At 34.1% G+C, this 25192-nt stretch overlaps 1 protein-coding gene across 9 annotated transcripts in view; it reads left to right on the forward strand.

Moving 5' to 3' along the window:
• Window positions 1–5232, forward strand: part of LOC121410462 (DENN domain-containing protein 2A-like) — a 61273-nt gene extending 56041 nt beyond the window's left edge. For all 9 annotated transcript variants that reach the window (XM_041602566.1, XM_041602569.1, XM_041602565.1 and 6 more), the window contains one exon: window positions 41–5232. In XM_041602566.1, the coding sequence (XP_041458500.1) occupies window positions 41–148 (108 nt within the window). In that variant the 3' untranslated portion in view covers window positions 149–5232. The remainder of the gene's footprint in view (window positions 1–40) is intronic.
• Window positions 5233–25192: the final 19960 nt, after the last annotated feature.

Raw genomic sequence — 25192 nt, forward strand, 5'->3', positions numbered from 1 at the left:
CTATACAAATGATAAAATCTGAATATTTTTCTTAATACAGGAAGAAGAGGAAAGCATCAAGAACCTAGAAACATTGGAGAAAGCTGCACTTCAGCCTGAATTCATGAAACTCACTCTCAAATCACGATCTGGCTCAGAAAAATCATGATGGACACCTCATCTTCTTGTCACATAGAAATAAACTGGCTTCAGGAGTATTTATATAAGAAATATATATTTTAGCTTTTGCTCCTTTGAAGTGATACTATGAACATCTGTCATACTTGCTGATGAACTGCGGTCATTTCTTATAATGGCTTTTGAGTGGACTGGATGAATTGCTTGCTGATTAGTTACAAACTACAGAGTTGGGTGCGATTTCAAGTTGTAACAAATTTGAAATTTTAGTACTTGTTTTAAACAGGAACTAGAGTGTCTTGAATATTTAGTTGTGCAGTACTATTCACTTAAAACATCTGATCATCTGATCACTTTTCATGCTTTTCAAGTTAGGGTTTTGATAAAAAAAATGATATGATTACCTGTATCAAATTTACACAAATACACACTTGAGGGATATGAAACAATGATTTTTTAATATGTCAGAATAATGTACCAAATATTGTTGGGTAGTTTCCATGTATGCTAAGGAAAAATGTATTCTTTTAAATGCATGATTGGACAAAACTCTTAATCATTAATGGCTAGAGTGATCCCAAACTGCTCTCTGTCATTAATATTATCCCTAGTTTATTTCTATGTAGGGCTATGGTTTAAAAAGGGGAAAAGGATGGAAATTGATTTTATAATAGTTTTCCTCTTGATTGAAAAAGCATATTGATGTCCATCTTGTTACCTTGTTGATAAAATGGGTAAAAGAATATTGAAAAGATTCTAATCCTGTGAAATATTAGTGGATTGTACTTTGCATAGTATTGTAAGTACCTGTCATTTCAACTGGCTCAAATACTCCCTAGGGAGCAGAGAATGTGCATGTTGTGTGAAGGCAAAACTGAATAAATCTGATCACAGGTGTAATGAATAAATTGTAAGTTTATGGGGGTCATAACAATTGCTCCTGCGACATTTTCTCTCGTCTTGATATCTCAGAGGGCATAGGGTTAGAGTTCAGATTATGATAGAGTTTTTGGCTCAGAATCATGTAAAGATAATGATTAGGGTTTATTTAATTATGGAGGTTAGGTTTTATGTTTGGCTTAACGTGCAGATTTTCCATCGGAGCAATTGTCACTGAAGCAAATGTCATGGAATCGTTTTAAGTGCCTGATATTTATTGGATTAGGATTATTATTGAAAAATCTGTTTCTTAGCAACATATAATTACATTCTTGTGATATCAGTGTGACGTCTTGAATTAAGGGTTTATTAGACCTCATTGAGAACCATAATGATGAAGAGCTAAAGATAACCATAATGAGGATATATGAATAAAAATCAGTTGACATGTGTAACATACAGACAAAGATGGCAGGTTATTGCGATGTAACTGTGTCTTATAATGATTTGTGATTGAAATCAATATCAACTCTGTGGTTGTGATTGATTGAATTGATGATAGTTATTTACCAGATGTGCCCTCAACATTCAATATGTATGGATTGTATCAGTCAGTCTTTATGAAACCTATGCACACATCTGCCCATTTTATAAGAAATTTATTTGCATCAACATTGGATCAGAAACCTTGTTCAGGTCTAACTATTTGATATTAACATACATTATTGAAAGGTTTGATAAATATTTTTCATTTCCATTTAAAATTAAGTTATGTAAGTTAAATGTAGCTATCCATATGTATGGTAATTGTAAATTTGCGCTTGAGCACTTGTGGCTTCTTGCAAGAAGCGGTAAATATCCCTTTGTTTTTGATACAATTGACACACCATGTAAATTTGCATTAAAAAATTGCAAATATATTTGTGAAACACCCTCTAAGTCTTGCCATGTAGTATTCAATGGCAGTTAGTACTTACAGTCCTATTGTACCTCATGTATATCTTGAAATTTAGCAAGTATTAAAGGGACTTATGAATATGCAGATGTATCATTTTGAAAGTGATAATTGTCCATAATTATCAGAGTATAATACAAGGTAGTTTAAATATGGAGGTTAATCTTATTACTTTCCTCATTTCAGTTTACCAAATAAGGCACATTTTAATGATATATTACTATATTAAGAGTAGAGATGTAGACTATCAAGTTCATTGCACTTATATAGTTTAGATACTAGCTTGTGGTGAATGGGAATAAATTGGTGCACAAGGGATCTGTTGGATGAATGAAGGAGAAAGTAATTAGCTTGAATAAAGTAGAATATTTGTGAAGTATATAAGTCTAGTTTATGATTACGCTCTTAGAACTGTTTAAGAAGGTCTTGGATTCATTTGATTGTTAATCAATTTTGTGATAGCACCAATGTCCTTGGCCAGGTAATAGCACCAATGTCCTTTGGCCAGGATATAGCACCGATGTCCTTTAGCTAGGTAATAGCACCAATGTCCTTTGGTCAGGTAATAATCTGGTAAGAGCCGTGGTGTAGTGGTTCCAACTCTCACCTTGAAAACAGAAGGTCATGTGTTCGAATCCCACCGCAGTCTAGCATCCTTTGGAAAGGCGTTTATCCACATATTGCCACTCTCGACCCAGGTGCTAAATGAGTACCCAGTAGGATGCGAAAAGCCTATGTAGTTTGCCTAGCAATTGAGTCTTGGAACTCTTGTTGGAATGCTCCCCAGGGAGTGGAGAAGGTACATACACTGTTTGCGGGCATGCAAGGGTCAGATGACCATAATAATAATATGCTGTAAAGCGCTTTGGGCCATTATGGGATAAACACTATATAAAAAATAGCTATTATTATCTGCAATAATATTCCTAGATGAAATTAAGAAGGATGAAGTGCGAAAATATATCTACAAAAAGGTTAGATGTTTTTCATGTCAGCCATGGTAAAATTTATAACATTGCCAGCTATCATTACTAATATCATTTTTCTTTCCATTTGAACTATTTTTTTTTTATTTGAAATTGGTAATTGGCATTCCAATCAGCATGGATGTTTAAAACATTATATATCACAATGAAGGTTTTTGAATTAGTTAAATGATAAGAATTTGAAGTAGGACATTTGATTTCTCCTTTCATTTATACATCAAGATGATATGACAAATATTTCAGTACATTAAAGTATCCAAACAACAATCATGACAGTAATTGAATTGATGTGAGCTTGCATTTAACCCTTCTGCTTACACACTTTTATTGCTCTTATATAGTCCTATATCACAAATTACAGCTAATTTATTTTACAATAACTTTTTTTTCAATTCAGGATTTGCATCATGTGCCTATAGATTTTATCTTTATTTCACAATGCATGCGGTATCCTGTATTTCAAATATGTTTCATCATTTTGTTAATAATATGCTATTTTCAGTACTCTGTTATCTCCCTAGCTCTGTCTGTAGAGGGAAACAAAAACTTTTTATAATTGGATGAATCCATGTATTGTCAGCAGATGGTTAACCACTGTATCTTCATGCCTGCATTCAGAAAAGCTAATTTAATATTTGTTTCCATATACAAACCAATATTTTGTGAACAGATATTTCCATATTTTTCATGATCAGCAATGGCAGTATACAGAAGCAGGATTTGGGTGATATTGTAAATAAAAAGTGAATGCCATAATGAGCCAAATATTTTGAGGGGGCCAGATATGGCTTATCAGGCAAATTTATAAAACGTTGCAAGCTAGCAAAATGTTTTTCATTTTTACTACAAAAATCCAATTTTGTGATAGATTTTAACATAATCTTCAAATATCATATTCCACCCTTCTCCCTTTCCTTTTTTCTTTTCCTGGTTGTTAAAAATTTTAGAGGGGAAGTGCCCCTTCATCTGTATGCAACTGGCTAAAATGAAACTGACATAAGAATTTGAGTTGAGCAGTAGCTTTGTTTAAAATCTTGTAAATTAGCTCTTATGTGTAGGTTGAACTAGAAATGGATATCTCCATGGTAGGATTATAACTCTAAGCATAAATATACAAAAGTGGTGGTATCTCATTGATACAGTATGTGAGTCAAATCCCTATAGCCCCAAATACCCCCCCCCCTCCCCCAGTGCTACAAATCCCCCATTATAGGATATGCCTCTTTAATGATCATTTATGTCAAACTTTACAATTTATGTCATATACTAATTGATTAATGATCATGATTCATCCATGAAAGTCTCTGTCTGAAGGTGATTAATAAGAGAACAAATGTTGATACATGGATTCAGTGCAAGCATTTCCTAAAAGTTATTGATTTGGGGATTGGTGCCTTTTAATTTTGAATGTAACAATTATATATTTTTTAATCGTCTATATTTATTTTGGTGACTGGCTCATGAGCATGTTGAAATACAAGTAAAATAATTAGGCACATCTTTTCAATCCTTTAATTTGATTTACGTAATTCTTATCATTCCTTATGATAAAACATTTCCTCATAGAGCTGTTTTGAACCCAGTACTTAATATGTATATTTCTTATATATTTTCTATCCATTTATTTATTCTATGTACTATAGCATTTATTGATTCTTCGAATATTATGCAGATATATATAAATGAATTTAATGAATTTGACATATGAAATACAATGTTTATCTTAACAATCAAGTATATAAGTATATATATATACACACACACATACACACACAGTGCGTCCTACAAAAACGAAACTGAGATCTATCGATGATTTATCATAACTTACTCACAAAAAATGGACAAATGACCTTTACCATTGTAAAGCTTGGAATCTTCTCTTTCATCTGAAATTATTTAGAATATTTCTCATTTACGCATGAGTTTGCAAAAACAATTTGAATTTGATGACCTACCATTGTAAAGCTTAGAATCTCTTATTGCATCTGAAATTATTTAGATTATTTCTCATTCACGCATGAGTGAGCAAAAACAATTTGAAGAGGGGATACCAAAAAGTCACTTGGCGGGCTGTATTTGGGTTTCAAAAAGAAAACCACATTTAAAAAGGTCAATATCTGCTCTTTAATATGATACCTCAAAGTCAGAAAATGGACAAGAAATAACAAAGTTCTGGTTATTTGAAATAAGGCTTGAATTTCAGTAATTTCATAAAATAAAGAGTTTTTACAGTACAGGCTATATAGCGTTCAGCCTCACTCGACACTCCGTCATGTTATTTGTTACCGGGCGATAGCTTCTGTGGGAAAGCGGTGAAAACACGTTTTTAATTAAATTATGGAAATACAAGCATTTGTTGACCATTTTCTGTGATTAAGGTATCAAACAAAAGAGCAGATATTGAATTTTTCAGGCATGTGGTTTTCTTTTTGAAATTCAGATACCCCCGCCACATGAGTTTTTGTATTCATATCATTCTTCAAATTGTTTATGTCCACTCACGTGTGAATGAAGAATAATATTAAGTAATTTCAGATTCAAGATTAGATTCTAAGCTCTACATTGGTAGCTCATTTGTCTATTTTATTCATGATTAAGTTACGATAAATCACTGCTAAATCTCGGCTTCTTTTTTTATGGGACGAATACTGTGTGTGTGTGTATATATATATATGCATTTAGGGATAAAGAGTCTGTGACAAACTTAAATTTGCAAGGTCTTAACGTTGAAAAAAAATACTTAGAAATCACCAAAGAATGCCTTGCTGACAGTTCTGGAACATAGATGAATATTACGATGTGTTGAAGGAGCTTTAAACTCTTCTTTACAATTGTTTACATAAGCTCAGACTTTTATTTCACACACACAAACATATATATGTTTCACATGCACTTTTCTCTTCAGGCAATTCCTCTGAATTTGATATACTTTTTTCATACGTTTATGTCATTTTGATATTCATTTCTCATTACTGACATTTTTATAAAACTTCCATTCGCCCGCAAACTCATATGCCACTCTCTTCCTATAATTCTTGATGTGAAATATCTACTATACATGACTGCTTCAACTTGGAGTTGATGAATAATTACAACAAAAATCATGCTTCCAATTGTGATTTCCTTCTCGCTTTATTTTTTGCATATGTTAACATGAATTTATAGATATACGAGCCTTCCAATAATTGTTTAGTATAATTATTACTTAAGTTTCCCATTGTCATTGAGAAAGATTTTGTGATGAAAGCATGAAGTAAAATATCCTTCATTGTCATCACGGTATGATTGAATTTTTACTATGTAATTTCCAGATTTTTTTTATTAAATAATCAACCAAATTTATATGCTATTATATCATGAATTTACTTAAGATTTCGTTCTGTTTAGATATATAAATTCTTTATCTTTGTTATACCTGTAAATTAAATATGTTCAAAGTACTTTTATACATCATTTCCAAATATTTTATGTGATTATAATCAAGGAAGATTATATTAAGAATGTTCTACAAGTATATGGGTCTAAATGATTAAATGGATCATTGGATAAAGAGAGGAAAAATAAGGAGCTCTCAATAAATTGTGTAAATATCAAATATTTAAATTGTGTCATTTTTTTAGTTATGATAATTCGATGATCTATAGATTCTAATACTAAGATTTGTTCAATAAATGAAATATGAAGATAACGTTTATCTCAACTATAACATAGCATTTATGCAAAGCCATTTTCTCCTTCAAATTCTTCTTTTTCAAATTCTTTTTCTTCAATTTATTCAAAATCGAGCAAGACGGGATCATGACTAGCAGTTCTACATCAAACATACCAGAACAGATGCACATACAAACTCATTTATTCTAAGAACTGAAAGACTAGCACCCCCCCCCCCCCTTCAGTCATATCCTAGTCTGCTATGCAGACTCTGAATGGTTCGTGAGGTGGGATCTCAAGCCCGCTGCTGCTGGTTTGCGAAGCACCAGCCTGAAAGGGCGAGCGCAGCCTCAGTAGACCTAGTCTGCTATGCAGACTCCTTGAATCAGCTGTGGTACACACACTGCAGATGTGGGTCTACATTTGTAGATTGTCATATCCTAACCATCCCTAAGAACCTTTAAACCAGCGCCCTAAAAATCCCTACAAATAAAACCCGAACCTTAAGTTGGTCACCGCATACGACACACCTCCAGTTTAAACACTTTTATGGAGTCCTTTGGACGAATCCTACCAAGTATATCATTATTTATGATGAATCTGCACCCTCCCTCTAAACATGGAGATACAAACAGATCGTGAATAAATCTTTGAAACAAAGAGCCAGAGGTCATTACCCCTTGTACATTGTATAGGGATTTATTGTCATTTTAGTCTTATGATATGTTATTGTTCAGACTTTTTACTCTAATTTCAAGACGTACTCAAAGTGTCAAATGAAAAGGTGGAGGAGAAGATTAGGCAGTGAGAGTGGATAAAATCTGTTCCAGAGCTGATGTATTCAGCTCAGAGGAATGGAGGATAGATGAGATTTTCGCAGGGCAGTCGCTAAAGGGGGCGTTGTCGCGACCCCCCCCCCCCCCCCAACACTGGATATCGTCGGAAAACGTTACGCGCCCGTCGTGAAAAATGAAAGAAAAGGGGAGAGAGGGTGAGAAGGGGAAAAGAAATAAATAGAAGGAAAGAGCAAAAGAAAAGCAGGGGTTGTTGGACTGACACCTGTCGGGAAATAATAAACTGTCGGGTCAGGCAAGACTGTTCAAACTGCTTCATCTACCGACGGTGATTACAAAGTCTAGGATTTAGGTCTAAATCGCCTTAAAAGTAAACAAGCGGCTTTGTACAAACGCTGATTGAAATTGCCCGGTTGAAGGTCTAAATTGAAAAAAAAAATCTTTAGAGAGATCGACGCCTGTCAGAAATTGATAAACTCTCGGGTCACTCGGGAATGTTCCAACCGCCCCGTGTATTGACAGTGATCATGTTCCAGTTTTAGGTCTAAATCGCAGAAAAATTGAACCTGCACTTTCCTAACGACAGTGATTAAACAGACAGGATGTAGTTCTATATCGACAAAAATCTGTAGCTCGCGTCATTGTTTATTGCGATACACGTTTATTTTTGTTGAAAACGTTTCACAATGCCCGGTTTTTCGGAAAATCGAAATTTGTTGAGCATGATACGTTTTCATTGTTAAAAGAAGTGCAAAAAGTGTCACGTTTTTAAAAGTGTAGATAAAAAAAAATCAGCTTGCATTGTTTCATTAGTTACACTTCGTAATTCCGAAGATTCGTTATTCCGAAGGTTCGTAATTCTGAAACACGTAAATTGCCTTTATTTCGATGTTCGTCAATCCGAAAACGAAAAAGGGTTCGTTAATGCGAACATTTTTGGCGTTATCCCGAAGGTTCATCAGTCCGCAAACGAAATGAAGTTCCTTATACCAAAGGTTCGTAAGTCCGAAAACAAAAAAGGGTTCGTTAATCCGAACATTTGTCGCGTTATTCCAAACATTCGTTATTCCGAAGGTTCGTAATTCCGAAACACGTAAACTGCCTTTATCTCGATGTTCGTCAATCCGAAAATGAAAAAGAGTTCGTTAATCCGAACATTTGTGGCGTTATCCCGAAGGTTTGTCAGTCCGCAAACGAAATGAGGTTCCTTATACCGAAGGTTCGTTAGTCTGAAAAAAAGGGTTCGTTCGAAATAGTGAAATATTTGTAATTACCATTGCCTTATTGTGCTTTTAAAAGTTCAATTTTGAATGATTTTATCAATTTATCATAGGAATTCACCTGTTATTCATTCATCTTTATCAATAATTTACTCTGCAAATGTATGTATTTTTCTTTCCATGTATTTTAATTGATACCCTGTAAAGCATGTGTAATTCAGTTATTACTGCGTTACATGTCTATTGAATAAACCATTAACCCTATCTAGGCCGGGGGGGCCTCGGAGGCCCCCCCCCCCTCAACGAATCGCGCGATATTTTCGCCGTGCGAAATTTTTTGACCGCGCCGCTCGCTGACTTTTTACTTTCAAGTCTTGCGCAACTTTTGAGACCAATTTTGCGTCATCCGGGTACGTGGTTCCGAAATTACGCAACATTATGTAAGTGCATGTCAGACCGAAAATTGCTCAAAAACGTGATTTCGTGTACAAAGTCAATGCAAATTGTGTTTCCAACCAAAATTCATAAATGTATGATTATTTTTAGTTTTGCTAGTCTATATGTATTAATTTTATGCTTTTTATGATCACAGAAGAGTCCCCAACAAATTTCATTGAAAAAACAATGAAAAACAAAAGGTCCAAAAAACAAAGAAATACATAAGAAATTGCAAAAAACAATATAATACATAAGAAAATGATTTGATATCACAATTTTTTTCATGTACACTTGCTAAGGACACCACAAAGAGTTTCTATACCAAAAATTAGTACATTTGGAGCTTTATTTAGGGAGTTAGAGGAAAAAGTATGATTTCGCATACTAATTACGCATAAATTAGCATAATCACTTAATAGCGATTTGCATGAAATAAATTTCTATACAATCTTGTAGATTATGCCCCAGGCAACCCGCGTGCCAATTTTCGGCGCGATCGCGCGGTCGACGGCCGAGATCTTAGGGGGGGCCTGGGAGCCCCCCCCCCCCGGCTATAGGAACTCCCAAAATACCCCGGCCTAGATAGGGTTAAATGAATGAATGAATAATCCGAACATTTGTGGCGTTATTCCGAACCTTCGTTAATCCGAACATTTGTGGCGTTATTCCGAAGGTTCGTAATTCTGAAACACGTAAACTGCCTTTATCTCGATGTTCGTCAATCCGAAAAAGAAAAAGAGTTCGTTAATCCGAACATTATTTTGTGGCGTTATCCCGAAGGTTCGTTAGTCTGAAAAAAGGGTTCGTTCGAAATAGTGAAATATTTTTAATTACCATTGACTGATTGTGCTTTTAAAAGTTCAATTTTGAATGATTTTATCAATTCATCATATGAATTCACCTGTTATTCATCCATCTTTATCAATAATTTACTCTGCAAATGTATGTATTTTTCTTTCCATGTATTTTAATTGATAATAATAATAATAAATAATAAGACATTTATAATGCGCAAACATATCCACCCTATTAGGGGTGCTCAAGGCGCTGTAAAGCTACCCTGTAAAGCATGTGTAATTCAGTTATTACTGCGATACATGTCTATTGAATAAACTATTAAATGAATGAATGAATAATCCGAACATTGGTGGCGTTATTCCGAATCTTCGTTAATCCGAACATTTGTGGCGTTATTCCGAAGGTTCGTTAGTCCGAAAACGAAATAAGGTTCTTTATTCCGAAAAATTGATAACCCGAAAACGAAATAAGGTTCTGTATTCCGAAGGTTTGTTATTCCGACAATTTAAATAATCGTTGGCGTAGCCGGAAAAACCGGAAAATAAGCGTGATTAATTGTTATGAGGGAGAGGAGGCAAAAAGAAGGGCGGTGGAGCAAAGTATAGAGTAATGAAGAGCACAACCTTCTTGAAGTGATTTCTGATAATGGTAAGAAATCGAATTCTTGATATCAAGAAATGGTTTTGTGTAGTTAAAGGACAAGTCCACCCCAACGAAAAGTTGATTTGAATAAAAAGAGAAAAATCCAACGAGCATAACACTGAAAATTTCATCAAAATCGGATGTAAAATAAGAAAGTTATGGCATTTTAAATTTTGGCTTAATTTCACAAAACAGTTATATGCACATCCTGGTCGGTATGAAAATGAGGAGACTGATGACGTCATCCACTCACTATTTCTTTTGCATTTCATTGTATTAAATATGAAATATTCTAACTTTCTCCTCATTGTCAAGTGAAACAAAGATTAATTCCTCACTGAACATGTCGAATTAGCATTGTTTAATACTATATGGTTCAGTCAAGTTGGTCCTTATTGTCAGATCTGTAAAAATGAAATATTGTATAATTCAAACAATAAAAAACAAAAGAAATAGTGAGTGATGGACATCATCGACTGACTCATTTGCATGACACTGAGTTGTGCTTATCACTGTTTCGTGAAAAAATACGCGAAACTTAAAAAGGCCATATCTTTCTTATTTTACATCCGATAGTGATGAAAATTTCAGCGTTATGATAGTTTTATTTTTCTCTATTTATTTAAATCAACATTTTTGTGGAGTGGACTTGACCTTTAAGTAATGGTAATTCTTGATATCAAGAAATCGAATTCTTGATATCAAGAAGTCATTTCTTGATATCAAGAAATGAATTCTTGATATCAAGAAATAAGACTAAATGCTAAAACGGCTTGCCATGCAGGAGAATGGGGAGGAGAAGTGTTGGACGGAAACAAATAATGTACAAGCCGTAAACATTTCCGTATGTGCAACAAAATAATACAAATCTGGTAGATTTCTAACAAATAATTTGGTTAATTTGAATCACTTTTATAGCGCGGAGATATAGACCTAAACTGATCACATAGTTAGCTAACGTATATATTCTATTTTCGTTATAATTACTTTATCTAAAACAAAGTGACCATCAACGAAATCAACTCCAACAAATTGCCCTCTTGCTATAGCGCCACATTCGGGTTTTGATGGCTTTTACTGCATGGGTGGATTCACATCTGGTGCTTTTTGTAATACAGCAGGTCAAAGCAATATGTTGGAACAGCCAAACAATTATCTCTTAATAAATGCACTATCTATATCGGCGAACTTTGCAATTAATAATATGCTTTGCAAATTATAAAGTAATACTGTAGTTTGATAGGTGTAATGTAATGTATATAGACTTAGAAGATTTATAGGATATAGCCGGCAATGCGTTAAAAAATATGAGCAAGATAGTAAGAAAAGAGAGGGTAAGAGGAAAAAGAATCATTCTTTTCCTTCTCAATTCCCCCTTCCATTCTGTATTTTTATTACCAATTACGATTTTACTGACAAGTAATCTAATTGAGGGTGTCACACCTATACCTGGGGGGCATTTCAGCAACATTTTTGTCTGACAAGTTGTCAGATCTGACAACTCTTCTGGAATTTGATTGGCTTAGAAGCACTGTTACTATGGTAACTGTCGGATAAAATGGGAGTTGTCAGACAAAACGTCTGACAAGTCCTTTCATGAAACGCTCCCCTGGAGGCACCTTGAAACTACTGACAACTCTGGGGTAGGGGGCAGTCAAATATATTTCTGTACACACTCGTGATCCCCCCCCCAAAAAAAAACGCGTTTAAAGGGTTTATTTTTCAGTTTTGGATGCGGGCCGTGCACTCAAAAGGTATAAAAAACACCGATTTTTTTTTAAAGGGTAGTTTAAAAAAGACTGGTCAATGGTCAATCGCAGGGTCAAACGTATTTAACGAAATTTATAATTGTATGTTTTCATTTTACATATACACAATTTGATTTTACTTTTCATTTTTTCCTTTATCATTGTGTCATCGGTAATTCCTATTTTCATTGAGTTCTGTATAATATGTATCTCTATTGTCATGCATGTTTTATGTATTTGTTATTTTGCACGGCCCCTTTATAAACCAGCCTAGTAGCTGAACAGGGCTTTTACCGTCAATAAATAAATGAATGAATCAATCAATTTAGGGTATTTTTTTTTATAAAGCTTTTTCTTTTCTTAAGACTAGCGCAACGTGTTATGGGCTACGTTTTTTCCCTTAGCTTCTTCCCCGGGGTCATTTCTGGTAACAACTTGTTAAGGGGCAAAAATATAAATTAGGCACGCGAAAACTTGTCTAGGGGGTATTTTACACACAGGGAAAATTTGCTTTGGGGTGTTTGGCCACGCGTGCATGTGCACAGCAATACATTTGACTCCCCCCCCATGGACCTGTCCACGGAGGATAAAGATATCGTTACTGGGGGTGTTGAGCATTGTCACAGCACCCCAGTAACAATAGATCCTCCGTGATTAGGTCCATGCCCCCCCCCCCGTGACAACTCAGTATCTAGTTCTAAACGAATTAAAGGGGAAGTTCAACTTGACAAACAGTAATGTAAAAATAGCGGAAAAAATAATGGAAAATATTGCCGAAGGTTTGAGAAAAATTCATCAAGTAATTAAAAAGTTATTAGAATTTCAATTATTTGATTTGTGACGTCATATGCGAGCAGCAATCCTACATAGCGAATGGTAAAAAAACAATGAAATGTCATTTTCTCAGAAAATTATAAATGGTTTTCACTGAACCTTTTGTATATCAATAGACAAATCATTTCACACCCGATCATGAATAGAAAACAAAATTAAGTCATCAGGAACCAAACAAAATTTGAAATTCATGCATTTTATATATTACATAACACATGGGGCAGCTGCTCGTTTATGACGTCACAAATCCAAAACTTTGAACTCTAATAATTTTCCTCAAACTTTCACCAATATTTTTTACTATTTTTTCTGCTATTTTTACAATAAGGTTTTCTTCAGGGTGAACTTACCCTTTAACTGCATACTTTACGGGTCAAAACCAAAGATATTTCAAAACAACTAAAAACCAACTGTATCTCTCTTTTTTTTGCACGAGGCAGAGTATCTCACTAATGCGGGCATAATCTGAAGTAAATGGTCCTCAGGCCTAATGTATGAACTGCGACCCCCGCATATTCCGGGATGATTCACATATCGATCTTGACTGATCCAAACATTTGTCATAAAAGTGAGTGTGTAAGCCACGCCCATTCTCCAGCGTGTTAGAAACCGAGGCATGATACAGTTCAGTGGGTTTTATATCAGAGTCGATAAGAACCAGAAGTACGTACGATTAAATACTATGTACGGTATGCTTTGAATCGCCTACCATTCTTTCGAAATTATACCCTCCTCCCTGACCTCAACTACTTGCAGTTGTATACACTCCACCACGTTAAGCAGATAACTTCTCGTCCGTATTGCCTGTAAGGACCTAGATGGTCGTGTTAAGTTGAAAAAATAACTTGGTACTATTCTGATCTTTAGCAAAAGGAGAGTCTGCTTTAAGGGAACTTCGAGACTTCACAGGGATCTCAAACAATGTTCCCCAAGCCTGTTGCTTTCGGGGCCTTTGTTCTCGGGCTCTCAGTCCTGAGCTTTGGCCCCAAACTTAGCGATGGTCAAGGGGACAATGCTCGTAAGTCTTTCCTTCGTTTTATATAGTAATGTTTATTGTCTTTTTTAAATAGATATGTTTACATTTTTCTAACTTTATTTTCATTAACCTATATTGGCTTTTAATGCTCAATTCTATGAGTTTTTTTTGTGGCAGGAGTGTTATATTTAACACTCCTGTATATGTATATATATATATAACCACGGCAATGATTTTGTTACAAAATAAACCGACAATATGTATATATATATATATATAGGCCTATATATATATATATATATATATAATGTCGGTTTATTTTGTCTTAAAATTTAAACATTTTAGGCATTGTTTATGATCCTAAACGAGATGTGTATCCAACGAAATAATCGCTGAGATTATTTTATTAATTGTTCAGGATTTCAATATACATAAATCACCAATCAAAATGCGAGCATGTTGCGCTAGCTGATACGTTTTGACAATCTGACCCGAATAGGAAAATTTTGATAACTTTGTGGAATACAGAAAAATAATAGGTACCTGAAAAATCCAATTTTGCAAGCGCGCAGCGCAAGTAGAATATGACCATGAAACAGAAGTTTTTACAAAGCACTTTCTAAAAATCAATTTGTAAATCAAAATAATGAAAGTTCAATTTCCGAGCTGAAATATGTATATTGTATATTGATTTCAGACTTTGGTATTTTAAGCTCCATATTGAGCAAGATATGTAAATCACCTAAAATGCAATTCGAGCGCGAAGCGCGAGCGAAAATTTTATATCCCGACATGAAAGATTGTTTTGAAATTATTTTCAAAGTGTTCCCCTCATCTTATTTATTTACTCGTCTACCTCCTCTTATGTTTCCCCTTTTTCCTCCTCTACGCCTATAGAGTAGGCAGATGTTCCATCTCGCAATCTCAGATCACTCTCCTACATTGTCCTAGCTACCACTTCACTTTGAAATACCACTCCATCGTATTCAAATATAAGTTCAAAAATTTCTCCAAGATGACCATTGAATTTAACTCTTCATCACTCAAACTCTTTTTTTTTAATCAAACATGATAATCAAGTGACGCACACATTTCCATCTATTTCGTTTTCCTGTTGGTCAAATAGGTCCGTCTGTGAGTGCTGGAGCTGGATTCTGGAGACCTTTAATCTCTCTTTTTCTTATTTCCTTTTTTATTTCAATTTCCCATCTTTCTTTTTAATTTAACTGGTTTATGCTCAAGTTGTTATAAATTTTGATTTTATATGCTATGCAACTACAAGAATATTTATTGGGAGGCTTCACTCTACAAGCTCCGCTTTTTAGCAGCCTCCTCCATTTCCAACTCATTTTCCTTCATTTTTTTGATGGTTATATTTACTGGATTGGTACAATGTAGTCAATGTCAAGGGCTAGATCTAGTCAAAACTATATTTTAACTTACGCTCATGGCCTTTGTGTTCGCACAAATGCACCTCTGTCATACTGTATTGCAATATGTAAATTCCGGAATTCCAGGGCGCGCAAGTCGATTGGAAAGTTGCACCACTTGTAATCTGGGGAGTGTTTCATCAACATTTTTGTCCGACAAGTTGTCAGATCTGACATCTTTCTCTGACTCTGATTGGCTGTGAGGCACTGTTACTATGGTAACTGTCGGATAAAATGGGACTTGTCGGATAAAACGTCCGACAAGTCCTTTCATGAAACGCTCCCCGGGAGTTGCAGTGCAGTGACCAGTGTGAAGATGTTGGATTGGATATCATTTTTTCCCGAAATTTTGTGTTTTTTGTAACATGCGTTTGTCCGTCTTTTTGGCAAAGACATGTAAATTGTAAGTAACAGATCGCGAGAGAAAGTGTCAACGATGCGAATGATAATGTCTATCCCCGAGATTATTCTTCACTCAAAGATGAAGCCCTATATCGGGCGCCACGTGCGCAACATTATCATTCTGCCTTGGTCATGTACGTTTTCACTGAAATGTATAGGTCAGACATATTTGTATTTAATGTAAACTGACTTTTACACTTTCTGGTAGATTCAGAGGCATATTATCCAGGGCGCCCCAACTAAGAGTTACTAAGTTTCGCCGAAGCAATCATTCCAACGAATTATCAAGGAGCAAAATTGTATATTCTCAATCACCAGTCGACCACTCCGCGTTTGCTGTGTAAAGGCAGCTATATGTCAGCGTAAGGAGCGAAGATTTTATGTGACGGGGGGGGGGGGGGGGTGGGGGTTGGGGGGGGAATATACTTTCGTGCTGGGGAAAAACGTCCCGAGGACACACTGTGTATTGTTAAAAAGTAGAAATTGTGACATGAACCCCTCCCCCCTTGCCCCATTTTTAATGTTTGATAATCTATATAGTAGAGCGGATAAGCTCCAAAAATCACAAGAATTGTGCAAAATTTGACTAAAGCATGAAACTTTCACAAGTATTAGTATATGCCGTAAGATTTATTTTAAAGATGGGAGGTAAATTTAAAAATGCCATTTTCGGCCGTTGCCATGGCAACGGAATAATTTCTCAAAACTGACATACATTCCCATGTAAATGGTAAATAAACATGATATAGATGAATAAAATGATAACTTTCAAGCTTCCAATTGAATATATATAAAATTTAGAAACATTCAAAATCAACAAGATAGTTCCAATCGGTCCGTTGCCATGGCAACGGCTTGTTTTTCCCCAGAAAAATAAAAATTTTGATTAAAAAAATGTTGTAGAATATGATTTATCTTTAATTTCCCCTAATTTTACAGTGTTAAACAAAGATATTTTGGTTGCTAGATGTATAAATTATATCTCAAGCCATTGCCATGGCAACCAAATAACAACTGATTTACAAAAATAACATGGTTGACAAGACAATGAGCAGGTGGAAAAATCAACTGGAATTGACTTTATATGTATGCTTTAGTTTTGACCCCCTGATTTGAACCAAAAATACAGAAAGTGTTCTGCAGGAGTTCTTTATAAATATAAAACTTTATGTTGCATTGGTAATGCTTGAATTAAATAAAAAGAAACAATGTTGCAAAGAACCCGTTGCCATGGCAACAGCTTATTTTCCTCTAGAAAGGTAAAATTATTGATAAAAATGTAGAATACATGTATGATCATCAGTCCATTTTCAATAATTTTTTAGGTACTAATCGAGATATGTTTGTGACTAAATTTATATATATATAAAACATCTTAAGTCATTGCCATGGCAACCAGATAACATTCAATTTAAAAAACAACAAAACAGGGATGACAAGGTTATGGATAGGTGAATAATACAATGAAAATAACTTTTATGCATAAGGTTTGACCTACATGTACTCAATTATTTTAGGGGAAATAATAAAGTGAGTGTTTTGCATGAACTAATTAGAATGTCCAACATTGATGTTGCCTTAGCAATACTTGAATTCCACGATAGATATCAATGTTGCAAATGACCTGTTGCCATAGCAACGGCTCATTTACACAAGAAAAGTACCAGTTTTGATTAGAAAAATGACTATAGACTCTGATTTTTCTTTCATTTCTCCTAATTTTGTGATAAGAATTGATATGTTTGCTGTTAACATACAAATAATATCTGAAGCCATTGTCATGGCAACCAAATTACATCGAATTTGAAAAAAAAAACATGGTTGACAACACAATGGACAGGTGGAAAATGCAATTAGAATTATTCTGTATATGCTTAAGTTTTGAACCCCTCATTTGAACATAAAGTATAGAATGAGTTCTGCAGGAGTTCTTTAGAAAGATAAAAAATTATGTTGCCTTGGTTACGCTTGAATTAAATTCTTTTTAAAATGTTGCAAAGGGCTCGTTGCCATGGCAACAGCTTATTTCCCTATAGAAAGGTAAATATATTGATAAAAATGTAGAATACAGACATGTATGATCATCTTTCCATTTTCAGTTATTTTAAGGTACTGATCAAGATATGTTTGTGACTAGATTTATAAATATAACATTTTAAGCCATTGCCATGGCAACCCGATAACATCTATTTTTTTCAAAAACAACATGGATGGCAAGGGTATGGAGACTATGGACAGGTGAAAAATTCACTTAATGTGCATGCATAAGGTTTGACCTCAATCTAGGGGAAACAATACAATGAGTGTTCTGCATGAACTAATTAGAATGATAAACATTGATGATGGCTTGGTAATACTTGAATTCAATGATAAATATCAACGTTGCAAATGATCTGTTGTCATAGCAACTGCTCATTTTCCCAAGAAAAGTACCAGTTTTGATTAAAAAAACTGTAGTGGTCTGATGTGTCCAAGACCTTGAGACGGCTTCCAAAAATGGAGTTTAAAACGGCTGTTGATATATAAATGGACATAGCTCACTTCATATCCGTCTGGGATAATTATATGATTTCGTGTCTAGACCATGGTTTCAATGGTCAAGTAATACATTATGACAAGTTACACGGACAGTCAGTTGTCCTGTATATTAAAAGAAATCCAAGATGGCTTTGAAAATGGAGTCTAAAATTGCTGTTGCTGCATTAAAAAGCGTAGTTTCTTTAATATCCTGGAATAAGTTTATGCCATAGTGAAATGTGTCAAATTATACATAAGGACAAGTTACAAGAACAGTTAGTGTTCAAGTATGTCCAAAAATCCAAGGTGGCTTCAAAAAATGGAATATAGAATAGCCCCTGTTACTAACAAATGGACATATTTCGTGTAATATCTGCCAAGTGCATATTATTTTGATATCTAAATCATGGTTTTAAAAGTCAGTAAATACATCATGTACATTGGAACAAGTTACAAGGACACAAGGACAGTCAGTAATCCAGTATGTTCCAACATCCAAGATGGCTTCAAACAATCGGGGTCTATTGAATTGGAGCCTGTTCCTTAAAAATTGACATAGTTCATTTAAATCCACCAAGGAAAACTGATTTTGGTGTTCACACTTTGGTTTCAAGTTTTAAAAGATACGTTTAGACTTGTTACAATGATATCCAGTTGTCCATTTTGCCTAAAAATCCAAGAGGGGTTTTCCGAAATGGCATCCAAAATGACTTCTATCACTCAAAAATTATCAGAGTTCATAAAACCTGTAAGAAACAATTTTGGTGTCTACACTGTGGTATGAAGTGTCCATTATTACATTAGGACAAGTAACAAGGATGGTTAGTTTTCAATTTTGTCCAAAATCCAAGGTAGATTCTCACAAGTGGATATCATATCCACTTCAAAGTAACAGTCGCCATTTTAGAATCTATTTATGGAAGCCATCTTGGATTTTCAGGCAAAATGGACAATTAGTCCCAACGTATCATTTGATCCTTGAAATCCTAGTGTAGACACCAAAACAACATCTCAATGTGTATTTAATGTACTATGTCCACTTTTAAGTAACATTAAAACCCCCATTTTCAAACAATCTTTGAATTTTTGGACACATATTGACGCCTGACTGTCTGTTCAACTGGACACAATGTACAGTATTAGTTGACCCTTGAAACACTTCTGTAGACACCAAAATCATATCCCCAATGTGTATTAGTAATGAACTATATGTCCATTTTGAAGTAACAACAGTCAATTTAGACCCCATTTTGGAGGCCATCTTGGATTTTTAACATATCATTCCATTGATTGTCCTTGTAACTTGTTCTAATGCATTAAAAAATGGTTTTATGATAATGGTTGAGACATCAAGATCATATTTCCCAGACAGATATTGAACAAACTATGTCCTAATTTATTATTTGACTCTTGTAACTATGGTTTAGACACCAGAATCACATTTCACAGGCGGATATAGAATGATCTACGTCAGATTTGATTAAAAACAGTCAATTTTAGACCCCATTTTTGTAAGTCACCTTGCGTTTTTTTACATACCAGACCAATGACTGTCCTTGTAACTTGTCTTAATGCATTACACGACCCTTTAAACTATGGTTTAGACAGCAACATAATATTCCCCAGACAGATATTGAACAACCAATGTTTATTTGTAAGTAACATTAGATATGGTTTTACAAAACTTTTTTTGTAAGCCATCTTGGAAATGTGGACATACTAGACCACTGACTGTCCATGTAGCTTGTCCTTATGTATTTACCCTTGAAATAACAAATCATATTCCCCAGACAGATATTGAGCAAACTATATCCTAATTTATTATTTGACTCTTGAAGCTATGGTTTCAACACCAAAATCATATCTCACAAGTGAATATAAAAGGAGCTATTCCATTTTCAAGTATCAGCAACCGTTTTAGAATAGTTTTTGGGAGCCATATTGGATTTTCAAACACACCTGTCATTGTAACTTGTCCTAATATTGTTAGACTCTTGAAACCAATGATTTAGACACCAATATATCATCCTCTAGGCCAATATGAAATGAGCTATGTACGCTTTAGGTATCAGCAACCATTCTAGATTCAATTTTTCGAAGCCATCTTGGATTTTTGGACATTCCAAACCACTGGCTGTCCTTGTATTTGGCCAAATGTACTACTTGATCCTTAAACCAATGAATAGAAACCAAATTAAAGCCATTTTATCAAGTAATGGATAAATTGTGGATTTTTAGCTCACGGCAGCCAGTGAGGGCATCATCTTGGAACACCCTTGAGTGCTTAAATTACTTTTAACCTTTCAACCAGTAAGGGTATTTTTATCGTATTTGACCAGACTACTTTTCATGTAAAATAACCAGTGAATAGATTAAACTTCGTGTTGAATAGATTCAAACGTTACTTTAAAAATTATCACAGTATTACAAAATTTTCTTCGTCAAAATCAGCAGTGTAATTTTGAGGGGGCCAGATATGACGTATCGAGCAAAATTTACTTTAAATGTTCTCACCGAGCCAGCGACAAAGCAAAAAATTTCATTTTGTTTTTCATTTTGGGTACATTATTCGTAAAATAATATTTCATCCATCTCTCTTTCACTTTCTCTTTATTTTTTTAGTAATTATTTTTTTTTTGGGGGGGGAGAAGGGTTGCTAAATTACTGGGAATTTTCTTGATGGAAACTTTCCATGGGAATAAATTTGACTTTTGTGGGAATTTTTTTTAATTTTTGGCAATTTTCAGGAATTAAAAAAAGATGATGGGAATTTTCAAAAAGTAACAATTTTCTGATATTTATATGCAGGAAATAGGCATATCCTGGCAGATGATGCTTAATAGTGCTTTGCTATCATATTTCAAGCCAAGTATGCTTAAACAGTCAGACAAGGCATGATTTCAATGATCTCCATGTAAAAGATGATTTACTGTATTTACCTTGATTTGGATATCAAGACCATGTCGACTCCTTACATAGACCTAAGATTTTGAGTTATCAACCCCTATAATCCCCTTATATATTGATATGTTGAACAGCTTTAAAACACATATCACCCCAAGACGCTTCTTCAAAATGGCCGCCTGCGAATACTTTGAACGAAATTGTCCAGCATCGAGTTTCGGGCATTTATTTGAGCCCACAAAACTCTGATACAAGTTTTGTTGGTCTTATTCGATGCCATGTATAATGAAACAAGATTGTGCTTATCATTTAGCATTTTTATGTTCAGCACCCCCCTAAAAGAGGAAAAAATAAATAAATAAACATATTTTTATCGAAATTGGTACTTTTTTGGAGCCATTTGCAACATTAATATTCATCTTTATGTTCAGCATTACCAAAACATAAGTATTTTTGTCAACCTAATGGAACAATGCATAACACTTAATGTAACTCTTGTTCAAAATTACATGTAAAAGAGCAGGTCCAATCTTGTGCATATTAAGTTAATTTTATTGTATTTTCCGTCTGTCCATTATTTTGTCAGCTATAGTTTTTTTTGGTAAATTAAATGTTATGTTATTGCAATATTAATGACTCAATATGTTATTTATAAACAACAAAAATGTACGCGTATCTTTGGCACCCTAACTTTAGTAAAAAATAAATGAAATATAAGATTCTACTAGGTATTTTTTTAATCAAAGATGGTCTTTTCTGGAGGAAAAATGATCCGTTGCCATGGCAACCGAACACACATAATTTGCAAACATTGATATCATTAAGTTCAACCGTTACCAAGGCAGCATCAGTTTTATCATGCTATTGTACTCATGCAGAACACTCACTGTAATTTTTGTTCAAAACTTAATGACTGTTCAAACATTATGTAGATTAAGTAAAATTTTATTTTACATTCCACCTGACCATTATCATTTCAACAGTGTAATTTTTTTGTATTTATAAATTACATCTTAATCTCAATGGCTGAAGATGTTATCTACATATTAACAAGAAGCACATATGCTTAGCACCCTAAAATTAGGTGAAATGAAAGAAAAATCAAATTTTACCATGTTTTTGTTTATCAAAGTTGCTTATACTTTTCTGGGAGGAGGGGAACATTTGAATTACTAACATTTGAATTACTAATATTTATCATTAAATTCAAGTATTACCAAGGCAACATCAATTTATTATTCTAATTAACTGCAGAATACTTAGTAAATTTTTTGTCCAAAATTAAATGACTGGCCAAACCTTTCACACATTGAGTTATATTGTATTTTCCACCTGTCCATGATATTGTCATCCAAATTAATATTTTTGTAAATTAGATATTATTTGGTTGTCATGTCAATAGCTTTAGATGTTATTTAAACATTTTGCACCAAACATATCGATGTTTAACACACTAAGATTAGGGGAAATGCAAGAAAAATAAGATTCTATAGTCTTTTTTAATAAAAATTGGTACTAAATGATCCGTTGCTATGGCAACAGGCCATTTGCAACATTGATTTTTATCCTTGAATTCAAGTATTACCAAGGCAACATCAATCTGAATCATTCCAATTAGTTCATGCAGAACACTCACTGTATCATTTCCCCTAAATTAATTGATGAGGTCAAACTTTACGCATGTATATATAAGTTAATGTTTATTGTACTTTTCACCTGTCCATAACCTAGTAATCCCTGTTGTTTCTTTTTTTAAATTAGATGTTATCTGGTTGCCATGGCAATGACTTAAGATGTTATATTTATAAATTTAGTCACAAACATATCTCGATTAGTACTTAAAAAATTATTGAAAATGGAATGATGATCATACATGTATTCTACATTTTTATCATTTTTTTCCTTTCTAGAGGGAAATAAGCTGTTGCCATGGCAACGGGTTCTTTACAACATTGTTTCTTTTTATTTGATTCAAGTATTACCAAGGCAACATCGATCTGTATCATTCCAATTAGTTCATGCAGAACACTCACTGTATTATTTCCCCTAAATTAATTGAGTAGGTCAAACCTTATGCATGTAAATATAAGTTAATTTTTATTGTACTTTTCACCTTTCCATAACCTTGTCATCACTGTTGTTGTTGTTTTTAATTAGATGTTATCTGGTTGTCATGGCAATGACTTAAGATGTTATATTTATAAATTTAGTCACAAGCATATCCCGATTAGTACCTAAAAAATGATTGAAAATGGACTGATGATCATACATGTATTCTACATTTTTATCAATATTTTTACTTTTCTAGAGGAAAATAAGCTGTTGCCATGGCAACGGGTTCTTTGCAACATTGTTTCTTTTTATTTAATTCAAGTATTACCAAGGCAACATCAATCTGTATCATTCCAATTAGTTCATGCAGAACACTCACTGTATTATTTCCCCTAAATTAATTGAGTAGGTCAAACCTTATGCATGTATATATAAGTTAATGTTTATTGTACTTTTCACCTTTCCATAACCTTGTCATCCCTGTTGTTGTTGTTTTTAATTAGATGTTATCTGGTTGCCATGGCAATGACTTAAGATGTTATATTTATAAATTTAGTCACAAGCATATCCCGATTAGTACCTCAAAAATGGTTGAAAATGGACTGATGATCATACATGTATTCTACATTTTTATCAATATTTTTACTTTACTAGAGGGAAATAAGCTGTTGCCATGGCAACGGGATCTTTGCAACATTGTTTTTTTTTAATTTAATTCAAGCATTACCAATGCAACATAAAGTTTTATCTTTATAAAGAACTCCTGCAGAACACTTTCTGTATTTTTGGTTCAAATGAGGGGGTCAAAACTAAAGCATACATATAAAGTCAATTCCAGTTGATTTTTCCACCTGCCCATTGTCTTGTCAACCATGTTATTTTTGTAAATCAGTTGTTATTTGGTTGCCATGGCAATGGCTTGAGATATAATTTATACATCTAGCAACCAAAATATCTTTGTTTAACACTGTAAAATTAGGGGAAATTAAAGATAAATCATATTCTACAACGTTTTTTTTATCAAAATTTTATTTTTCTGGGGAAAAACAAGCCGTTGCCATGGCAACGTACCAAATGGAACTATCTTGTTGATTTTGAATGTTTCTAAATTTTATATATATTTAATTAGAAGCTTGAAAATTATCATTTTATTCATCTATATCAGCCATTCTCAATTACTTTTTTTGAAGCGCCACATTTCTTGTTAAGAATCTGTAATGCTCCACTATCCATTACGCAAACCAGCAATGTATCAGCGGAGTGGGTCCAGGGCCCCTGGTGGGGGTCGAGGGGGCAGAGCCCCCAGAAGTTTTGGAATATGAATCCTTTTAAATTGTCCAGAGGGGCTCTAATTAATATCAACAAAAGAATACAAATGCCAACAAACTGCACAATATTAATATTAAAAGAAAAATGACCAGTGACTTTTTCACATCATATACCAATGATACCACTAGTTCAAAATGTTCAGCACCAGATGTATTGGCTAGAGCAAGTGGCGTAATGAGTAAAAAAAATGAGGGGGCTAGATATGGCAACTGAAGCAAAAATATTGAACTTTTCAATACAAAATTCTATATTTTGACATAATATTTTTGAAAATAATACAATGGTCCACTCTTTCATTTTCCTTTTTTTTCTTGGCCGTAAAACACTTGGGGCCCCCCAATCCCCACCCCAATCTGTACGCCAGTGGCTGAAGTTACGTTCCCCGATTTTGCAAGGGCTGAAAATTAGGCCTTGCACTGCACTAACACCCAAAACTGCCCCCTCTCTCTCTCTACAACTCACATGCGGTATCATTCATTCAGTTCGTGTTATTAAGCAAGAGTGCATGCAGGCATGCAAT

Source organism: Lytechinus variegatus, chromosome 3 (genome assembly GCF_018143015.1).
Source record: "Lytechinus variegatus isolate NC3 chromosome 3, Lvar_3.0, whole genome shotgun sequence".
Taxonomy (NCBI): domain Eukaryota; kingdom Metazoa; phylum Echinodermata; class Echinoidea; order Temnopleuroida; family Toxopneustidae; genus Lytechinus; species Lytechinus variegatus.